Source organism: Pleurodeles waltl, chromosome 4_2 (genome assembly GCF_031143425.1).
Source record: "Pleurodeles waltl isolate 20211129_DDA chromosome 4_2, aPleWal1.hap1.20221129, whole genome shotgun sequence".
Taxonomy (NCBI): domain Eukaryota; kingdom Metazoa; phylum Chordata; class Amphibia; order Caudata; family Salamandridae; genus Pleurodeles; species Pleurodeles waltl.
The window spans coordinates 808178080-808199333 of record NC_090443.1 but is presented as its reverse complement, the minus strand read 5'-3'; the positions used below and the strand labels follow the sequence as shown (position 1 = coordinate 808199333).

Here is a 21254-nt window from a genome sequence, read left to right as displayed (position 1 = left end):
GGTAATGAGGGAATCCGAGGAGGAGGGAGTGGGAGCACCAATAATGATTGTTGGACTGGGCGCAGGAGGTGCTAAAGACTGTGACGAATGGTATGTGACAAGGTGTTTTTTGAGTGTCTTGAAAGTACGTGCTGATTGAGGGAAGAAGCGCAGGTAAGGTGGCCTCTACTGTTGCACGTATCTCACACACCATCGATTTTGTGACTGTCTACGTAGGCTAGTGTTTTAGAGCAACAGTTTAGCCAATAGCAGAGATGGCATCTTGATGGATGACTGCTGCCTACACTCGGGTTATAGAGGACCGCTCTGACATAGGATCAGAGACTGAGACATCAGATACTGAGACAGCATCTGAGGGATAGGACAATGGCGCAGACTCTGGGAGTGATTTTTCAGTCAGAGGAGTCCCATTCGATAACTCCTCTTCCAGTACATTATGAGGGAGGTGATGAGGACAGTCCTGCTGTCCCTTCGCAAGCTGTTTGTGCAACTGGGTAATAGTGGGTTAGGCCAACCCAGAGAGCAGGTGAATGCGGCGGCAAGCAGAGAGAGAGTGCTCTCTTGGGAGCTCCCCAATTTAGTTCAGCCCCAAATTCCACCACCCAAATCATATTGTGGAGACATCAAAATTATCCATGGCAAAACAAACTGGTTTTGTAAGGCAGGCACCTGTGTTTTTGGTCCTGGATTCGGCGGCCATATAGAGAAACACACTAAACCCAAACATTTCTGGAAACTAGACATTCGGGGGAGTCCACAGAGGTGTGACTTGTGTGGCTTCCCCAAAGTTTTCTTACCCAGAATACCCTGCAAAGCTGAAATGTTGAAAAAAAACTCAATTTTTCTCGCATTTCTGTCACACAAACTACAGGAATATGCTGGGATCCACAATATTCCTACCACCCAGTGACTCCTCACCTGTCCTGATAAAAACACTACCCCACTTGAGTGCCTACACCTAGTGTCTGTGTCAGGAATGGATCACCGCAGGGTCAACAGCTGCCTCACGTAAGGACCAACATTGACCGTTGTGTGATCTATTCCTGTCGCAGGCACCAGGCCTAACCACACAAGTGAGGTATCATTTTTATCGGGAGGCTTGGGGGAACGCTGGGTGGAAGGAAATTTGTGGCTCCTCTCAGATTCCAGAACTTTCTGTCACATAAATGTGAGGAAAACTTGTTTTTTTAGCCACTTTTTGAGGTTTGCAAAGGATTCTGGGTAACAGAACCTGGTCCGAGCCCCGCAAGTCACCCCTCCTTGGATTCCCCTAGGTCTCTAGTTTTCAAAAATGTACAGGTTTGGTAGGTTTCCCTAGGTGCCGGCTGAGCTAGAGGCCAAAATCTACAGGTAGGCACTTTGCAAAAAACAGCTCTGTTTTCTGTGATGTGTCCACGTTGTGTTTTGGGGCATTTCCTGTCGCGGGCGCTAGGCCTACCCACACAAGTGAGGTATCATTTTTATCGGGAGACTTGGGGGGACGCTGGGTGGAAGGAAATTTGAGGCTCCTCTCCGATTCCAGAACTTTCTGTCACCGAAATGTGAGGAAAACTTGTTTTTTTAGCCACTTTTTGAGGTTTGCAAAGGATTCTGGGTAACAGAACCTGGTCAGAGCCCCGCGAGTCACCCCATCTTGGATTCCCCTAGGTCTCTAGTTTTCAAAAATGTACAGGTTTGGTAGGTTTCCCTAGGTGCCGGCTGAGCTAGAGGCCAAAATCTACAGGTAGGCACTTTGCAAAAAACAGCTCTGTTTTCTGTGATGTGTCCACGTTGTGTTTTGGGGCATTTCCTGTCGCGGGCGCTAGGCCTACCCACACAAGTGAGGTATCATTTTTATCGGGAGACTTGGGGGGACGCTGGGTGGAAGGAAATTTGAGGCTCCTCTCCGATTCCAGAACTTTCTGTCACCGAAATGTGAGGAAAACTTGTTTTTTTAGCCACTTTTTGAGGTTTGCAAAGGATTCTGGGTAACAGAACCTGGTCAGAGCCCCGCGAGTCACCCCATCTTGGATTCCCCTAGGTCTCTAGTTTTCAAAAATGTACAGGTTTGGTAGGTTTCCCTAGGTGCCGGCTGAGCTAGAGGCCAAAATCTACAGGTAGGCACTTTGCAAAAAACAGCTCTGTTTTCTGTGATGTGTCCACGTTGTGTTTTGGGGCATTTCCTGTCGCGGGCGCTAGGCCTACCCACACAAGTGAGGTATCATTTTTATCGGGAGACTTGGGGGGACGCTGGGTGGAAGGAAATTTGAGACTCCTCTCCGATTCCAGAACTTTCTGTCACCGAAATGTGAGGAAAACTTGTTTTGTTAGCCACTTTTTGAGGTTTGCAAAGGATTCTGGGTAACAGAACCTGGTCAGAGCCCCGCGAGTCACCCCATCTTGGATTCCCCTAGGTCTCTAGTTTTTAAAAATGTACAGGTTTGGTAGGTTTCCCTAGGTGCCGGCTGAGCTAGAGGCCAAAATCTACAGGTAGGCACTTTGCAAAAAACAGCTCTGTTTTCTGTGATGTGTCCACGTTGTGTTTTGGGGCATTTCCTGTCGCGGGCGCTATGCCTACCCACACAAGTGAGGTATCATTTTTATCGGGAGACTTGGGGGGACGCTGGGTGGAAGGAAATTTGAGGCTCCTCTCAGATTCCAGAACTTTCTGTCACCGAAATGTGAGGAAAACTTGTTTTTTTAGCCACTTTTTGAGGTTTGCAAAGGATTCTGGGTAACAGAACCTGGTCAGAGCCCCGCGAGTCACCCCATCCTGGATTCCCCTAGGTCTCTAGTTTTCAAAAATGTACAGGTTTGGTAGGTTTCCCTATGTGCCGGCTGAGCTAGAGGCCATAATCTACAGGTAGGCACTTTGCAAAAAAACAGCTCTGTATTTTGTGAAAAAATGGGATGTGTCCACGTTGTGTTTTGGGGCATTTCCTGTCGCGGGCGCTAGGCCTACCCACACAAGTGAGGTATCATTTTTATCGGGAGACTTGGGGGAACATAGAATAGCAAAACAAGTGTTATTGCCCCTTATCTTTCTCTACATTTTTTCCTTCCAAATATAAGAGAGTGTGTAAAAAAGACGTCTATTTCAGAAATGCCCTGCAATTCACATGCTAGTATGGGCACCTCGGAATTCAAAGATGTGCAAATAACCACTGCTCCTCAAAACCTTATCTTGATCCCATTTTGGAAATGCAAAGGTTTTCTTGATACCTCTTTTTCACTCCTCATATTTCAGCAAATGAATTGCTGTATACCCAGTATAGAATGAAAACCAACTGCAGGGTGCACCTCATTTATTGGCTCTGGGTACCTAGGGTTCTTGATGAACCTATAAGCCCTTTATATCCCGCAACCAAAAGAGTCCAGCAGACAAAACGGTATATTGCTTTCAGAAATCTGACATCGCAGGAAAAAGTTACAGAGTAAAACATAAAGAAAAATGGCTGTTGTTTTCAGCTCAATTTCAATATTTTTTTATTTCAGCTGTTATTTTCTGTAGGAAAACCTTGTAGGATCTACACAAATGACCCCTTGCTGAATTCAGAATTTTGTCTAGTTTTCAGAAATGTTTAGCTTTCCGGGATCCAGCATTGGTTTCACACCCATTCCTGTCACTAACTGGAAGGAGGTTGAAAGCACCAAAAATAGTAAAAATGGGGTATGTCCCAGTAAAATGCCAAATTTGTGTTGGAAAATGTGGTTTTCTGATTCAAGTCTGCCCGTTCCTGAAAGGTGGGAAGATAGTGATTTCAGCACCAGAAACCCTTTGTTGATGGCATTTTCAGGGAAAAAACCACAAGCCTTCTTCGGCGGCCCTTTTTTCCCATTTTTTTGGAAAAAACTAAATTTTCACTGTATTTTGGCTATTTTCTTGGTCTCCTCCAGGGTAAACCACAAACTCTGGGTACCATTAGAATCCCTAGGATGTTGGAAAAAAAGGACGCAAATTTGGCGTGGTTAGCTTATGTGGACAAAAAGTTATGAAGCCCTGAGCGCGAACTACCCCAAATAGCCAAAAAAGGGCTCAGCACTGGGGGGGAAAAGGCCCAGCAGCTAAGGGGTTAACAGAAGCTTTTTGTAAGAACTGACTGCAAGGAGATGATGTTACCGCTAGTGTAACACTTATGTGTAATGTGTGTGAGATGTACTTTCCCAGGACGAGATCAATGAAGACACTGAATGGAGCTGAAGATGCAACAATATTGTTACCTGATGAGCCGGATGATGAGAACATCTTAAAGTGGACCATTCACCTTCATGTGAAGAGTGAAATATTAGAATTCATAGATTTGGTGTAGAAATATTATTGGACAAAGTATAAACGTATGATTAACTGACCAATAGTGAATTAGCAGATAATTTAGGTGACTTTGATAACAACACTGCAGGGGGAAAGACTTCAGACCTATTACGATTTGAGATCTCAAGAGACCTGATTTTGAGAGATTCAAGATTCATTCTGTCATTGGGCTCATACTGTCACGGTTTCGGGCGAGTCTGATCAGGACTCTGGTTGGGACACCCCTTGAGGTCACCAAATATCCTAAAGAGGTAGTATACTGGGGCAGAAGAGCAGCTAAAGGCATACACAGAAAGGACATCTATGGACAGGCACAGGAAAGTAAAAGCAGAGCAACCCTTGTGTGAACAAACAGGAAACAAATTACTAAGGGACAAACATGCTGAGGTTGTACACAGAGTAATGTGCAGAAACTCCCACAGGGACAGGGAATGTCAATGCCTCTGTGCAGTTTGCTCTTACAGATAGTCACCCTGCTAGCCCCATAGAAAGGAGGCAGCAGAAGTGATTCTGTCTCTGGACCCTGGAGCACAAACAAGGATAGTACTTACTTACACAAGACACGCTCTTGTGGGTCCAACTGGAACCCCAGTGCCGATTCCTGAGAAAACAGCAATAGCACACTGTCACTGTTAGGCACGAAAGACAACGTATATTACTAGACAAGGATGGGGGCTGGAATTGCCTCCTGGAAACCAGGAGCCAACCCCAGTACAAAGGAGGACACTTATACACTGGTGAAGACTGATAGAACACTTACCAGACACAAATAACCAAGAAGAAACAGTAGAGAACAAACTAAGAGGCAGAGGCAAGAACTGGGAACAGGCTCAGGCTGAAGAAAAGGCAGGACTAAGACTGGAAAACAGGGCGCAAACTTCTGGCTGGAACAAGCAGAGACAGGTCTGGGAAACAGAGAGCAGGCTCTGGCTGGAACAGGCAAGGACAGGGCTGGAATACAGGGAGTAGGTATAAGCAGTAAACAGGGCTAGGAAACAGAGAGCAGGATCAGGCTGAAACAAGGCAGGAGCAGGACAGAGAAACAGGGAGCAGGCTCTGGAAGAAACACACAGGTACAAGGCTAAGAGGTAAGGAGCAGACTCTGGCTGGAACAATCAGGAGCAGGGCAGAGAAACAGGAAACAGGATCAAGCTGGAACAGAACAGGAACAAAACTGGAACACCATCCGAATAGGGGTCTGTAACACAAAGGAATCGAACTCCAATGCACAACGGGGATCTTGAGGAAATTGCTGCTTATAAGCAGTTCCAAGCTGGGCTGCACAGGAGAGGTCTCCGGTGTGTGTAGTTTCAGATACTTTTAAGTCCTGGAGGAGAGGATCCGGTGAAAAGGAGCAACTGGACTTCTCCCATAGAAAAGAATGGGAAACAGAATCCAGGTTTTCCTGACTACCAGGTTGTGCATTATGGGATTTGCAGTCCCAAGAAACAAATGTAGTACTACAGAAGTGTACCATGGAGAAAAGAGAAACAAACAGGAGTCAGCAAGGGACTCTAGATAAGTGTTTAAGGTGATTCCCAGGCTTCTGACAGTCCCCTTACAGCGCCCCTTAGAGATGGGACGACAGAGTCGTAACACATACTCTCTGACTGAGAGCCTGATGCTTTGCTGATTGATTGATGGCCTGAGGACAAAGACTGGTTCTGCTTTGCTAACCCATACTGAGGACAGGTAGATTTGATGAAACATGACTGTTATGCATTTTCTGCCTTTTCTTTCTAGGTACCAACTGGGCTGTTTTTACAGACCCATAGTTAGATGTTTTTCTGAATTTGTGTCTCAAAATTGTTTTGCATGAAGCCCAACATGCTGATGCTAATCTGATTTTAGTTAAGTGCCCTCATAAATGATTGATGATTACAGGGATTAATGATTGGTGAATTACCTTGCCGAATTCCATGTACGTTATAACATTGTCACAACTGACTCTGATATTGATTTGCACCCTAGCTCTACAATGTGTTGTGGTTTAAGCTTTGATTAGATTGTGTTTCTTCCTCCACTTTGGACAACCAGTATTGTTTTTATATGTGTTTCATTTGATTTTGAGATTAATCTACATGACCTTAATATTGTTAATATAAGGGAAATAAACGTACTAAACTTTTATTAAAGGTGTGGTTATTCACGACTGAAAGGTCATGGTGCGTGACAGTTACTGACTCCATTGATTACTGATTTTATTGATCACTAATGATTGTTGATTATCGTGTATTGATTATTGATTATGTACTGGAGCTGTGGTAAGAACATCTTAATTGCGAGTCAAAAGGTTCATCGTCCTATTCGCATCCCCTTGTAAGTTTACTTATTAAGGTCTGACGCGCTAACAGTCTCTTGGTGGGTGTTAGACCTGACAGCCTTAGGGTGGTCATTCTCCAACTTTTTGCCTGCCTCCCTTCACTTTTCTGACACTGTTTTTGCTGGTTTTAGGACTCTGTGCACTTTACCACTGCTAATCAGTGCTAAAGTGCATATGCTCTCTCTCTAACATGGTAACATTAGTTCATACCCAATTAGCATATTTGATATACTTGTAAGTCCCTAGTAAAGTGCACTACATGTGCCCAGGGCCTGTAGATTGAATGCTACTAGTGGGCCTGCAGTACTGGTTGTGCATCCACATAAGTAGCCCCTTAACCATGTCTCAGGCCTGTTATTGCAAGGCCTGTGTTTGCAGTTTCACTGCCACTTCGACTTGGCATTTAAAAGTACTTGCCAAGCTTAAACTCCCCTTTTTCTACATATAAGTCGCCCCTAAGGTAGGCCCTAGGTGGCCCATAGGGCAGGGTACGATGAAGGTAAGAGGCAGGACATATACCTATGTGTTTTATATGTCCTGGTAGTGGAAAACTCCTAAAAACTGTGGGGCCTGCTCCTTCTATAGGCTATCATTAGGGCTACCCTCATATACTCATATACTGTTGAGTGGTAGATTCTGCTCAGAAAGGAGTAAACAGGTCATGTTTAGTATGGCCAGAATGGTAATAGAAAATCCAACTTATTAGTGAGGTTGGATTTTATATCATTATTTTAGAAATTTCACTTTTAGAAAATGAGCATTTCTCTGCACTTAAACTCCATCTGTGCCTTACAGTCTGTCTCCATTCCACATCTGGGTTGGGCTGGTTCACAGCTCCCTTGTGCATTTCACCCAGACAACCACAAACACAGGATACTCAGTCACACCTGCACTTATCTGCATACTGAATGGGTCTTCCAGGGCTGGAAGGGTGGAGGGGCCTGACACATTTCAAAGGCTAGTGGCCTGCCCTCACACAATGGACTGCCAAACCCCCTACTGGAACTCTGGCAGACTTCAAGACCACTCTTTGAAGTCTCTCTCACTTCGAAGGCATTTTGGGTATATAAACAGGGTCCCTGACCCGACCAGTTTAGGCACTTCTGGACCAGATCCTGCAACCTGTCAAGAGGAGCTGCCAGGCTGCCCAAAGGACTTACCTGGACTGCTTTGCTGTGAAGGACTGCTGTCTTGCTGTTGCCCTGCTGCCTTGTTGGCCTCTGACTTTGCTGAGAAGTGCTCTCCGAGGGCGTGGATTGAGCTTGCTTCCTGTTTCTGAAGTCTCAGGTCCAAAAAGACTTCTTCTCTTCAAGGAAACTCCTTGTGAAGCGAAAATGGATGCACAGCCTGCCGGAAATGATGCACAGCCTGCTAACCGGCGAGAATATCACCGCATCGCCAAACTGGAACGACGCAGCCCGGCTCCCTGAGTGGAGATCGACGCGGGCCTGCATTGCGACCAGAACTGCGATGCACAGCCTTACCGGATCGACACACAGCAGAGCCGGAACGACGCAGCCCGATTCATGAGCGAAGAATCAACACAGCGCCTGCCCTGTGACAGAAACTCCGACGCATCGCCCACCGGATCGACATAGCGCCTGTGACTTCATCCCCCACACCCAGGATTTCCACGCATCGTCCCTGGGCATCAAAGACCTGGCATCACAGTGAGGATCCAAGACTGTGCGCCAGAAATCAACGCAAAGCCCTTGCAGCGTGGGAAGAAACGATGCATCGTCTGTGCCGCATCAGGAAATCTGACACACACCTTCCTTTTTCAATATAACTTGCTCAAATGTTAGGAACCTAAGAAGCACAACTTATCTATCCTACACTGCATTAGGAACAACATACCGCACCACCTGAGACATCATTTTATACATTTTTTTGTAACACATTTTTCTTCTTTGCATGTTGAAAGTTTCAAAACAATGGATTATTGAGTTCTCAGAGGTTGATGGATGCATGACTCCAGTTTCGCATCCACATTTTATTTTCTTCTGTAAGAATAAAACACATACATGAATGTAATTTCGACTTCCTTTCCATCAATTCACACTATTGTGCCATTCATACGAGATGCAAAACGTCAGTACGCTCCAAAGCAGGTAACAAGCAAACAGATAGAATTAATACTGCTTCCATTGCTTACGGAGGAGTAAGTTTTGAAACACGTATGAGTCATGAAGAGGTTATACATGCAACATTTATTAAAGGACTGCATTAAGGCCAGCAGGTTTGCAAGTCAGGGAGCATAGGTTTTGGCAGAGTTCAACTCGTTCATAACTAAAAAGCAACTGCAGTTAGGCTTAGCTTCATTCTCTCGTATTAATAGTAGCATTTTAAATTTCATTTTTATTCAGTGCCTTTGCACTTACATGTAATGAAAGGGAAGGTTTAAGGCAGTGCTTAATTTGTAAATAAAGAGGTGCCGGTGCTCAAAGCTCTTCTCTTAAACACGAGGCTGTTGTAATTAAATCTGCAAGCACTGAAAACTGAGGCAGCTTAATCCTGAAGCCATCTTGGGCCTCTTAAATCCATTTATGGCCACCCCTGCCCCTTCAGCTCATCCTGCAACTTTCTACTTTCTCCCTTTATGACGCTTTTTTGTTTTTCCGTCTTCCGTCTTTCCCATATGTGTCTTTTGCTCGCAGCAAATGCTTGAGGCATAAGAATAAGCCCCGGCCCTCACAAATAAGTGCCGGTGCTCAGCACCGGAAACAACAAGCACAAATTAAGCACTGGTTTAAGGAGTGGCTGGGATTTTTCCTGCCAAGTCGACATGGGAGTTTAAAACAACACTGCAGGCTGTGGGAATGAAAACCTGAGACATAAGTTTAGAGCTACAGTATTAGGTGGCACAATGATTGCTGCAGTCCACTAGTAGCATTTCATTTACAGGCCCTAAGTACCGTAGTTCCATCTAACAGGGACGTACCAGTAAATTAAATGTGCCAAACAGGAATTCACCAATTGCATAATGTTTAAGGGAGAGTACATCAGCACTTTAGCACTCATGAGCAGTGAAACAGTGTGCAGAGTTCTAAAGCCAACAAAAACGAGTTCAGCAACAAAAGGTCCTAAGGGCATAAAGTCTGGGCAGTGACCACTCAAATGATTTCTGGTCCAACAGTTATTATTTGTAACTTTTAAAAAATATACTCAAGTAACTTGATACCCTGTTCAATGTCCCTCCACCCTTAAACAAAGATAAAGTCTGAGGAGCAATGGGATGGAGCCCACTATTTAATTTTATATATTTGTTTTTCATTTTATTTTTTTAATTTCCTGTATGCAGACTTCATGAGTGCTGCAAGGAAGCCTTTAATTATAACCCGAGCACCTTGAACATGGGTCCTTAAATGGGGAACAGTATGGAGTACATGACTCAGCTGAGCCCAAATTATATGGAGACCAGGCTACAGTGAGTAAGGAACATTGAATTGAAACGTTACTACACACCACAATGTATAGTTTTTCTCACATATCTACATTACTCCCATTTCTATTACATAGAACATGTTTACATTCTCAAGTACAGAGAATACATTGATTTGCCTGGAATTGCAGCAGGAGTCCAAATATGCTCTAGGTATTTGGCATCGAGCAATGTTACATGTATGTTCTCTCTCTCTCTCTCTCTCTCCGCAGGTGTTCTGCAGTGCCAAGGGCATGTCAGGATAGAACCTTCCTCCGTCTTCCTGATGGGCTCCAATATTTCCATTACTTGTACATCAATGGTCGCCTGTCAGCAGGGAACATTACATTTGTATCTGAATGATCAAGAAGTCCAGTTAGATAAGGAATACCAGTCAAGGGTACACATCCAGCTTAATGATGTGCGAGAGCCATACGATGTCATCTGTTTAATCAAGTGTGCAGGAGAACTGATCGAAAGACTAGTATGTGGCAACAGTATCTCACCTGGCTGTAAGTATCCACTTCAGAAGGAAGCCCTGTATGTTTTAACAGTTTTCATTTCAATATATATCTGTATTGCCCACTGCCGAGGGCTATTCCATATGTTAAAGGTCCTGCACTGCACCTCAGTATAGGCCCCAGACGCAGATGAGGACCTATAACGAGAGAGAGGGACTATAGCAAGAGATATAGCCAAGGCAGAAGGGCTACAAGACTTTTACAGCATGAACGTTCTAAATTATAAATGGAGAATCAAAAAGGCAAACATTGGAATGTTGGAGCTCCGGGCTCATTCCAGCTATTTTTAACCCTGAGCCACTTCATTGTTTTCAATGGAGCTCTCAATATTCCAATGTTCAAATCTTAAATAGCTCAAGTATCCCATGCTGTCAGATAATTATCAGTCCTATGTTTTAATAGTGAACAATCATAATTCTGGTCTTACTGAATTCCAGCACTGTTTAAATGCTCTTATTCTTGAATATGTTTTTTCTCCATCTGGGTAAATGGCCCAACTCAATTTGGAGCAACTGCACATCTAGGGCTTCCATGGCTCAATCATCTTCTAGGGTGTCTCATCTTTTTGGGGTTGGTCAAGATTCATGCCTATGTCACAACTGTTGTTATCCTTGGGATTGCTTCAATTTCACAATTATGCATCAGATGCGCATGTGTTAATAGTTAATCTGCAATGAGTTTCCCGTGCTATTAGATCCACTTTCTCAGCTATTCACACTTGGGTGTGTTCCGGGTAGCTAGGTTTGAGTGTTTTAGAAAAGAAATTCCTGTTGATTGCTCTTCTGTCTAAAATGATTGCGAACCAACATTTATAGAACAACGTATATGGCAGGGATGTGCTTGTTAACACAATGAGCAAAGTTGAGACATTGACAGTTATAGTTTTTTCGGCTCCACAATGTTCATAGATGAGTAGTTAAAGTGATAAAAGTGGTATTTTCGAATGGTTTTTATTTCTGGCGTTCATTAGTGTAACAGAAAAACATTGAGGCATTATTGGCCCGAGACTGTATAATCAAATGCATGTATGGTCGGCTGCCGTAAGAGAAATAGCGAGAAACTGCCGGCGCTGCACATTTCATGTGCATGAGCAGCGACAGGTGTTGTTACCTAAGAACATATATCACCAGAGCTCTGGAGGCCGCATTCACTTCAAAGCCTTCAGTATTGTTCATTAGTAAATCTTTGGTCAGACTCCCAAATATGTGGAAAATGGAAAGATGGGCCTACTTTCTACATCCTATGAGGTAACCTTGGATACAGCTATTTATTTCAAATTACAAAAATTAGCAAAATTGCTTTTCTCTGTTTCACCCATTCCTGTGGCCTAAGTGCTTTAATGCCATTTTGTGTTTGCTTTGCACTTTATGTACATTATGACAATGAAATTATCGCCATTTATAAAAGCTCTGGGGCAGATTTAAGAGCCCTACCTCCTCCTTGCGCCACATTAGCGTCACTTTTTTCACGTTAATGTGGCCCAAAGAAGTCAAAATCGCCACGCCAAATTTGCAAAGTGGCAATGGGCCTCACTGGACTTTGCAGGATTAGCGTCAACATTTTTGATGTTATTCCTCCAAGGCTCTGCACTACCCTAACTACCACCATGGTGCACCCTATCTTAGATACGGCGCACACATGGTGGCATTAAGGGGGTACTAAGGGGCATAAGGAAAGTGGTGCTGCACTGGGTGAAGCACCACTTTTTTTTAACTCAGGCCCTTGGTGTGTTGCTTATCATTTTTCAAGGATAAATGTCCATCAAAGTCTTTTTTTTAAAACGGAACATATTTCCGTGCAAAGAGCAGCCTGCTGTAATGAATTATATGTGTGCGATATAATTTTAAGTATTTTAAGGTTTACTAGAGCGGAAAAGTTGTAAACATTGCACCTGAGCAAGAGCACCTCTACTTAAGAAAAATGCTAAAAACATAAGCCACAAGTTTAAGGGTTTAGTTTTCAGTTGCAACAAGAGAGGAACAACTTCTTGTACCATTTTACATAAGAGCATAGAGCTGATAGATATGAATCTGAAAACAATATTTGTTCACAAAATATTGGTGATAAACCTTCAAGCTGGCTGAGTGATTTAAAGCATATTTTACTCGTCAGATGTTTCCTGTTTGTGAGGGGATACAACTCCCACCTTTTCCCTTTGTTGTATGTAATTGAAAGCACTATCTTTTTCAGTGCATCAGGATGCTCATTTTACCAATCATAGAAAGGAATTAATGAGTAGGTTCTTTAATTTTTCTAACAATATTATTTATTTTGCAAGCTATCCAAATCACACGAAGGCATGATGAAATACACAACAAAACATGACCATCATCTTGGCGCTCTTAAATCTTTACAGGAACTCACAGCAGGACTTGTGCAATAAAACAGAAACACAAGCTGAAAATGCTGCAGCCCACTGTTTTGTCAAACGTTATTAAAGGAATGAGTTACTGTTCTGAAGTTTAATCAACAAATCAATGAATAATAAGCTTTTTACAGTGCTTGACATTTAAACGTCCACCATTTCTAAGCACTGTCAATGACAGGTGTTACTATTGCCTAATGCAGGGCCTCATTATGAATGCCCCGTAGGTCGGGGATCATTATTCTACACACCCGGCTGCGCCGTTAATCACACGGGTGCAAATTTATCGAGGATTCGAAGTTGAAGCCTTACAATGCGAAATGAGGCATTTTGGGGGAGTTGGTAATTCCACGTCTGACACCCCCCCCCCCCTCATTTCAGGAATAGCCCATCCCCCAAAAACATGGGCTATTTTCAGCAGCCACAGTCCCCAGGGAGGTCTGTGGTCTGTGGTGTTACTCCTTATCTCAGAGTCAACTCAAAATGGGTGCCTCATCTGTACTCAGTTCATCCTATAAATGGTAGAAGGCTGAGTCGCTCCATGCAGTTTTTGAACTCAACTCAGTTTTAAAAGAATGGCGGGTAAACCTCAATAGATTATACAAACAATGTATATTTCATAATATCTTCATTTTGAATTGAAACCAGAAAAAGTTCTAGTGGCCCCAATGTTTTCCATGACTCAGTTGATCAGGACGGAGAAAAAACAAGCATTCCTTACTGAGGGGAATCACATCAAGAAAAGTCACCACGTACGATTCAGTCGGCCCGTTGACTAGTAAGTCATTAAAATAAAACGTTAGTTCGTTGGTGAAAGACGTGTTCAGCGAAACAGTTACAACGTCTGCGCATAATCTCTTCTCTCAGGATGTGGGTATAGTTTTAATCACACCACTGTCATCAGAGAAGGGGTTTTTATCTTTCAATTCATTGAAATGCTGCTAACGGGCACACTTAGTAATGCCTTGCACAAATATAGAGAGATAAATGTGTTGTTTGTTTCAAAAGTTACCATTCAGGGTGTGCATGATGGATATGATTTATCCCTAATTCCTAGTCTACAAGGAACAAAATAGTCTCTATTTGTCTATTTTTATGTGTCGTACTTAATATACCAGTTTAGAAAAACTGGATATGACTGATTTGATATAGTAAGTAACATTATTTAAACTCTAAAAAATACATGGTGGAATTTATTGACAGATCAATGTGAGTAGCACGCTTCAAGATTAGAATATTAGAGAAATGAGACTTCAGACCTTTCTTTTTTATTTTTGATTATCTATTTAATGATTTTTCAACATGCAAGGGTAGGTCGCTCCCCCTGCCGCTGCAGCTCCTCCAGCTCCTCCAGGTTCCTGAGACCGCCCAGCTACCTCGCAGTAAGTACCCCCCACCTCCCAGCCCCTCGCCCTGCCCTGCGCTACTCACCCTCTCTCCTGCTTCTTTTCTTCCTCTCTGTCTCTTCCTCCTCGCGCCTCTTCTGTAATCTTCTTCTGTACTCTTCTTTTCCCCGTCTTCTCTCTACATCTGTGTGCTTCTCAGCCTCTCCTGTCGCCTCTCTTCTTCTTCATCTTCTTCTGTGGTCTTCTGTCTTCTGTTCTTCGTCTTCTGTATCTTCTTCTGTGATCTTCGGTCTTCTGCTCCCTCGCCCTCTGTCTTCTGTTCTTCATCTTCTGTCTTCTGTTTCTTCTGTTCTTCTGTCTTCTGTTCTTCTGTTCTTCTGTCTTCTGTTCTTCTGTTTTCTTCGTCCTCCGTCTTCCGTCCTTCCCGCGCCTGCCTTCCTGCTCCTGCCTCACCTCTCTCCCTCACTCGCCTCCCCCTCTTTATCACCCCTATCTACCCCGTTTGCTATCTGCCTCCCTCACTCCTCCTATCTACCAATCTACCTATCTCTCAATCTCACTATCTATCTCCCTCACTCACCACCTCCTCCTATCTACCTATTTCTCTATCTCTCCACCTATTTCTCTACCTCTTCCCCCCTCCCGCCACCCCCTCTGTTACCTATCTTCCTATCCTCTCACTCTACCTCTCACCCTCACCCATCTCTACAACTCCCCTCCCCTAACTTCCCAACCCTACTCCTATCTCTCTCCCTAATCTCCTAAACTTCCTAACACTCACCCCCCTTCACCCTTAAACCCCCCTCCCCCAGCTCTTCTCACTCTACCTTTCCCCCCTCCCTCCCGCTTTCCCGCCGCAACCTCCTGCACGCCCCGCCCCCCAGCTCCCATTCGCCCCCAGCTGACACCTCCCCCGCCCTCCTCCCTCTTATGGCGGCCGCTGAGCGACCGCGCCGCTGGTGCGCCAGAGGCAAGCCCGTCTGCGCCCGTCCGCGCCTGGCCCGCGCCCAGCGCCACGACCCCTGGTCCCCAGCTCTCCCAAACCCAGCTGCTCCGCTACGATCCCACCACCCTCCACGCCCTCAACCCAGGGCGCTCCAACACCTGCTTCCAAGCTCACCCCAAACGCACCCATGGACCCTTCGCCTGCAACTCCTGCAAACGCATCTCCCACCACGCAACTACCACGACCACCAGCCCACGCGCCATCAACCACCTCAAGTGCATCCTGGTCAACGCTCGATCTGTCCACAAGCACGCCATTAAACTCTGGGACCTCCTGGACTCCACAGCACCGGACGTCGCCTTCATCACGGAGACCTGGATGAACGCCTCTTCAGCCCCAGGCATCGCCACCGCCATCCCCAAAGGCTACAAGATTTCCAGAAAAGACCGCACCAACCAAGTAGGAGGAGGTATCGCCATCGTCTTCAAAGACTCCATCAGCGTCACCACCTCCACCGAAGACACCCCTCTCGCCGCTGAACATCTGCATTTTCAGATTCGAACCGACCCCAGGACCACCCTCAGAGGATCCCTCGTCTACCGTCGCCCCGGACCGCGCGCCCCATTCAGCGACTCCATCGCCGACTTCGTCTCCCCGCACGCCCTCGCCTCGCCGGACTACATCCTCCCAGGCGACCTCAACTTCCATCTGGAACAAAACAACGACTCCAACACCACCGCCCTGCTCGACAACCTCGCCAACCTCGGCCTCAAGCAACTGGTGAACACCGCCACCCACATCGCCGGGCACACGCTTGACCCTATCTTCTCCGCCAGCAAACACGTCTCCTTCAGCCACACCTCCGCTCTACACTGGACCGACCACAGCTGTGTCCATTTCACATTCCGATGCAAGACCTGCCACCTCCGCACTCAACCCATCCCTCGTCGACAGTGGAACAAAATCCCCGAAGAGCAACTCCTCTCCGCACTCGCTGTCAACCAACCTACCCTCACCACCGACCCCAACGACGCAGCCCTCAGCCTCTCGAACTGGATCTCCAACTGCGCAGACGACCTTGCACCCCTCAGACGCACGCATCAACAGGCCATAACCATAAAACCTCTCTGGTTCTCTGACACCCTCAAAGAATCGAAGAAAACATGTCGTGCCCTCGAGAAGGCCTGGCGCAAGGACCACACCGCCAACAACATGACCGCCCTCAAAAACGCAACCCACGAACACCACCACCTGATCCGCGCAGCCAAAAGGAACTTTTTCACCGACAGACTGGACAAAAACAGCCACAACAGCAGAGAACTTTTCAGCATCGTCAAAGAGTTCTCCAACCCCAACGCCAACGCCGTCACACCCTCACAAGACTTGTGCAACTCCCTCGCCACCTTCTTCCATCGCAAGATCAGCGACCTCCACGACAGCTTCGGACACCAGACCCTACCAAGCATCACCGAACCCACACCCCCGGCCATCACCCTCAACGCCTGGACCCACATCAACACTGAAGAAACCAAAACCACCATGAACTCTATCCACTCCGGCGCCCCATCGGACCCCTGCCCGCACTTCATCTTCAATGAAGCTGACGTCATCATCGCCCCGCACCTCCAGGCTGTCATCAACTCTTCATTTTCTTCTGCTACCTTCCCCGAAAGCTGGAAACACGCCGAAGTCAACGCCCTACTAAAGAAACCTACGGCTGACCCTAGCGACCTGAAAAACTTCCGCCCCATCTCGCTCCTCCCCTTCCCTGCCAAGGTAATAGAGAAGACCGTCAACAAACAGCTTACCACCTTCCTGGAAGACAACAACCTGCTCGACCCTTCACAAACCGGATTCAGAACCAACCACAGCACTGAAACCGCCCTCATCTCAGTCACAGACGACATCAGAACCCTGATGGACAACGGTGAAACAGTCGCCCTCATCCTCCTCGACCTCTCGGCTGCCTTCGACACCGTCTGTCACCGCACCCTAGTAACCCGCCTCCGCTCCACCGGGATCCAAGGCCAGGCCCTGGACTGGATTGCCTCCTTCCTCTCAAACCGCTCTCAAAGAGTTTACCTCCCACCATTTCGCTCAGACCCCACCGAGATCATCTGCAGCGTACCTCAAGGCTCATCGCTCAGCCCGACACTCTTCAATGTCTACATGAGCCCCCTCGCCAACATCGTATGCAAGCACGACATCATCATCACCTCCTACGCCGACGACACACAACTTATACTCTCCCTCACTTAGGACCCCGCCAGCGCCAAGACCAACCTACAAGAGGGCATGAAGGACCTCGCAGATTGGATGAGGCTCAGCCGCCTAAAGCTGAACTCTGACAAAACGGAAGTCCTCATCCTCGGTAACAGCCCGTCCGCTTGGGACGACTCCTGGTGGCCCATGGCCCTTGGCACCGCACCGACCCCCTCAGACCACGCCCGCAACCTCGGCTTCATCTTGGACCCTCTTCTCACCATGACCAAGCAAGTCAACGCCGTGTCCTCCGCCTGCTTCCTCACCCTCCGCATGCTCCGCAAGATCTTCCGCTGGATCCCCGCCGACACTAGAAAAACCGTGACCCACGCCCTCGTCACGAGCCGCCTGGACTACGGCAACACCCTCTATGCTGGGACCACCGCTAAACTCCAAAAACGCCTGCAACGTATTCAAAACGCCTCGGCCCGCCTCATCCTCGACGTACCCCGCAACAGCCACATCTCCGCACACCTGAGACACCTGCATTGGCTCCCAGTCAGCAAAAGGATCACCTTCCGACTTCTCACCCACGCACACAAAGCCCTCCACAACAAGGGACCGGAAAACCTCAACCGTCGCCTCAGCTTCTACGCCCCCACCCGTCTCCTCCGTTCCTCTGGCCTCGCGCTCGCTGCCGTCCCTCGCATCCGCCGCTCCACGGCGGGTGGGAGGTCCTTCTCCTATCTGCAAGCCAAGACCTGGAACACCCTCCCCACCAGCCTCAGGACCACCCAGGACCACTCCGCATTCCGGAGACTCCTCAAGACCTGGCTTTCGAGCAGCAGTGACCCCCCCTTTCCCCTAGCGCCTTGAGACCCGCACGGGTGAGTAGCGCGCTTTATAAATGTTAATGATTTGATTTGATTTGCTTTTAAGCTTTTCGCTTACTCGTTTCCCTCGCTTTTGATTCACTCTTGCTTCGTGTGACTGCTTCGAATTGATTATTGGACAGTACATTTGCTGGGTGAGCACTTTGATTTTGCTTACATTAGACTATCGTCTTGTTACTATATTTACGTGGTATTCATTTGTTCGTTCTGTTGTTTTTTCCCAGTTAGTTCTTACAGATTGGTTCATTATGTGAGTACAGATTGGCTCACTATGTGAGTACATTATGTAGTCCTTCGGTTGTGTTCTCTGATTTCGTGGTTTATGTCAGTAAATAATGTTCCCTACATTTCAGGAATCTCTGCTGGCATTTGGTTTCTGATTTATCGCCCCATTAATACTTGGTGAGCCAGGTTGTCACTCTCCTGATTTTGGTTGATTTCACAGATTCAATCGATTTTTGGACACCAGTGTTTTTCTAATGCCCTATGGTAACTATAACTTGCGCTCCCCAATGCATAGTGATATCATCAATGATTTCAAAGAAGATGTCATGAGTGATGTAATATGTATAGTAATTAGCAGTGCATGAGGAGGGTGTGAATTATAGTTACCTTAGGGCACAAGTTATAGTTACTTGAGATAGCTCTAAGTATAACTGGTGAATTTAAAACTGAAAATATCACCTAACTATAACGTTATTTTGGATTTTTCTGTGATTTTGTTTTTTAACATAAAGTAATATTTATTAACTATGCATTAATCCATCTTGATTGTGCTGCATGCACTCATCTCCTGCATCATTTGCTCTCTCCCCTTTTAGCACGATAATTGCATAGGAGGCCAGGAGTGGGGGGATTCCCGGTCACCGTTCCATGTACACAATGAGGTAACCACACAAAATACACCCAGCGAGAGCGCACCGGGAAACTAAGGGCTAAATGACAAAGTTGAGATAGAAATGCCGGCACACCCAAAAATGTCACAGGGTCATGTAATTATAGTAACGGACATGATAGATGGCAAGTCAAAACTCGCACGTTCCATAAAAAACAAACAACCGGAATTCACCTTTTTTATCACACGACACTGCAACACAATCCACCAGCACACGATGGTTGGAGAGGAGGGTAGTGGACTCCATTAAAAAGTTAAAGATTGCAGTAATACCAATAATTATCGATACAGTTGTTTACTGATGAATGTAAATCCTGCTATTCAGATCTAGACCTAGTTTGCTGCTATCCTACTATGTTATTACAGAACAGTTGGTAGACTGATGCTTCATTAGCTACATTTATCGCTATGTATCTGTGCTGAAAACAATAAAATAGATGTTTAAAAAAAAAAGAAAGCTATGCAGTAATCCAACCCCTGCAATGCACAGCATCTGGGTGCGCACAGCGGGCGGTTGGCAGCAGGGCAGGATCTGCTGCCTACCCCGGTACGCAGCTAACCCACGCTCCACAGGGCGTTTGGTCATGCATAATGAGAGATTGGCTACAAGACCAGGCCTGCGGCCAATCTCCTGCATGCAGCCAGCCCCATGCACAGTAGGCGAGGCCCTAATGACAACCCCCACAAAGGCAGACAACCACACACAGCTGGGGGCCAGCCACAAAGCCTGGCCCTGGGAACCCCAGGGACTCTTTTAAAATAAAACGTGATGGGGGGAGCACGTGGCCTCCCTGCTTAGGCTGGTTTTTGGCCCAAGGGACTCATTACCCGGGCCCAATGCATTTTCTAGGGGAGGGGGCATGTGCCACCCCGGGTCTGATTTTGGCCCCAGGGAACCCGTCACCTGCGGCTCCGCACTATATTATTTATGTGAGAGGGTACACACACACCTTAAACCAATTTCAACCCTAGGGACCCCATCCTCAGGCCCCGGCCAATATAGGGTGGGAGCCCTAATACTTACCAAGGGCACTCACCACACTATCATTAGAGGCTTTGGAGGAGCCCAAAGGCAACTGTAGCCCCAGCCGGCTCCCTGCATCCAGCAGAAGCCAGCATTGCTCCGCCCCCACAGGGAGAGCCAACACTGGTTTCCCTGCCCATGCCAGTGCAGTCAGGGAAACCGTTTTGTCCCAGGGTAGGTACCCCGGGACATAGCATATGAACCTGCCCTGGGTATGGGGTACATGGGACAATTAATGACTCAGTGAGGTGGGTCTTATGGCCCCCCTTCCCTTTTACATATACAGCCGGGCCCCAGGGAATAGGGTTCCCGGGTCCAAAATCGTACCCGGAAAAGGGAGCTACTTGCCCCTTCCCCTTCACTGCATGGCTAGGGGTGGGGATGGGGTCCCTGGGCCTGAAATCGGCCTGGAGAGGGGGACCACATGCCTACTTCGCCTCACAGCCAGGCCTCAGGTGTTGGGGTCCCTGGGGCTGAAATCAGCCCAGGGAGGGGGGCCACGTGCCCCCCAATCCCCTTTCACTGCACTGCCGTGCCTCAGCAGATGGGGTCTCCGGGACCAAAATCAGCCCAGGGAGGGGGGCCACACACACCCACTCTGACCCACTCCTGGTTGAGGTGGTGGCAGTCAGATCTCAGTTCTCAGTCTGAGATCTGTTGGGATCTGTAGAGCCTCTGCGTCCCTATATATACAAAGATTTTAAGGTTCATTGCTCAAAAGCCACTTAATGGGTTTACACAAAAACACAAAAAGCATTCTTTCTGGATCTTGATCTAGCATTCTGCCAAATTTGGTGTAAATCCGTTCCGTCGTTTTGGTTGTAGTTGTGTCTAAAGTTCCTGTGGGAAAATGAATGGAGTAAATGCATTTTGGGCTCCCCTTTTTCTCAGCCCCCGCTTTACATATCACCCCAAAACTTTCCAGGTGCAACCTAGGCAAAACAGAGCAATTTTTGGGAAAGTTTCGTAGAGATTCGTTAAACTGTATAATTGGTATTAGAAACAAAAAAAAAGCATTTCCTTTGGA

At 46.7% G+C, this 21254-nt stretch overlaps 1 protein-coding gene across 1 annotated transcript in view; it reads left to right on the top strand.

The window, feature by feature from the left end:
* The window catches only part of IL23R (interleukin 23 receptor), a 469105-nt gene that overhangs the window by 74801 nt on the left and 373050 nt on the right, over positions 1–21254 (top strand). Inside the window, exon 4 of the mRNA XM_069232471.1 lies at positions 10269–10547. Within this exon, the coding sequence (XP_069088572.1) occupies positions 10269–10547 (279 nt within the window). The remainder of the gene's footprint in view (positions 1–10268; positions 10548–21254) is intronic.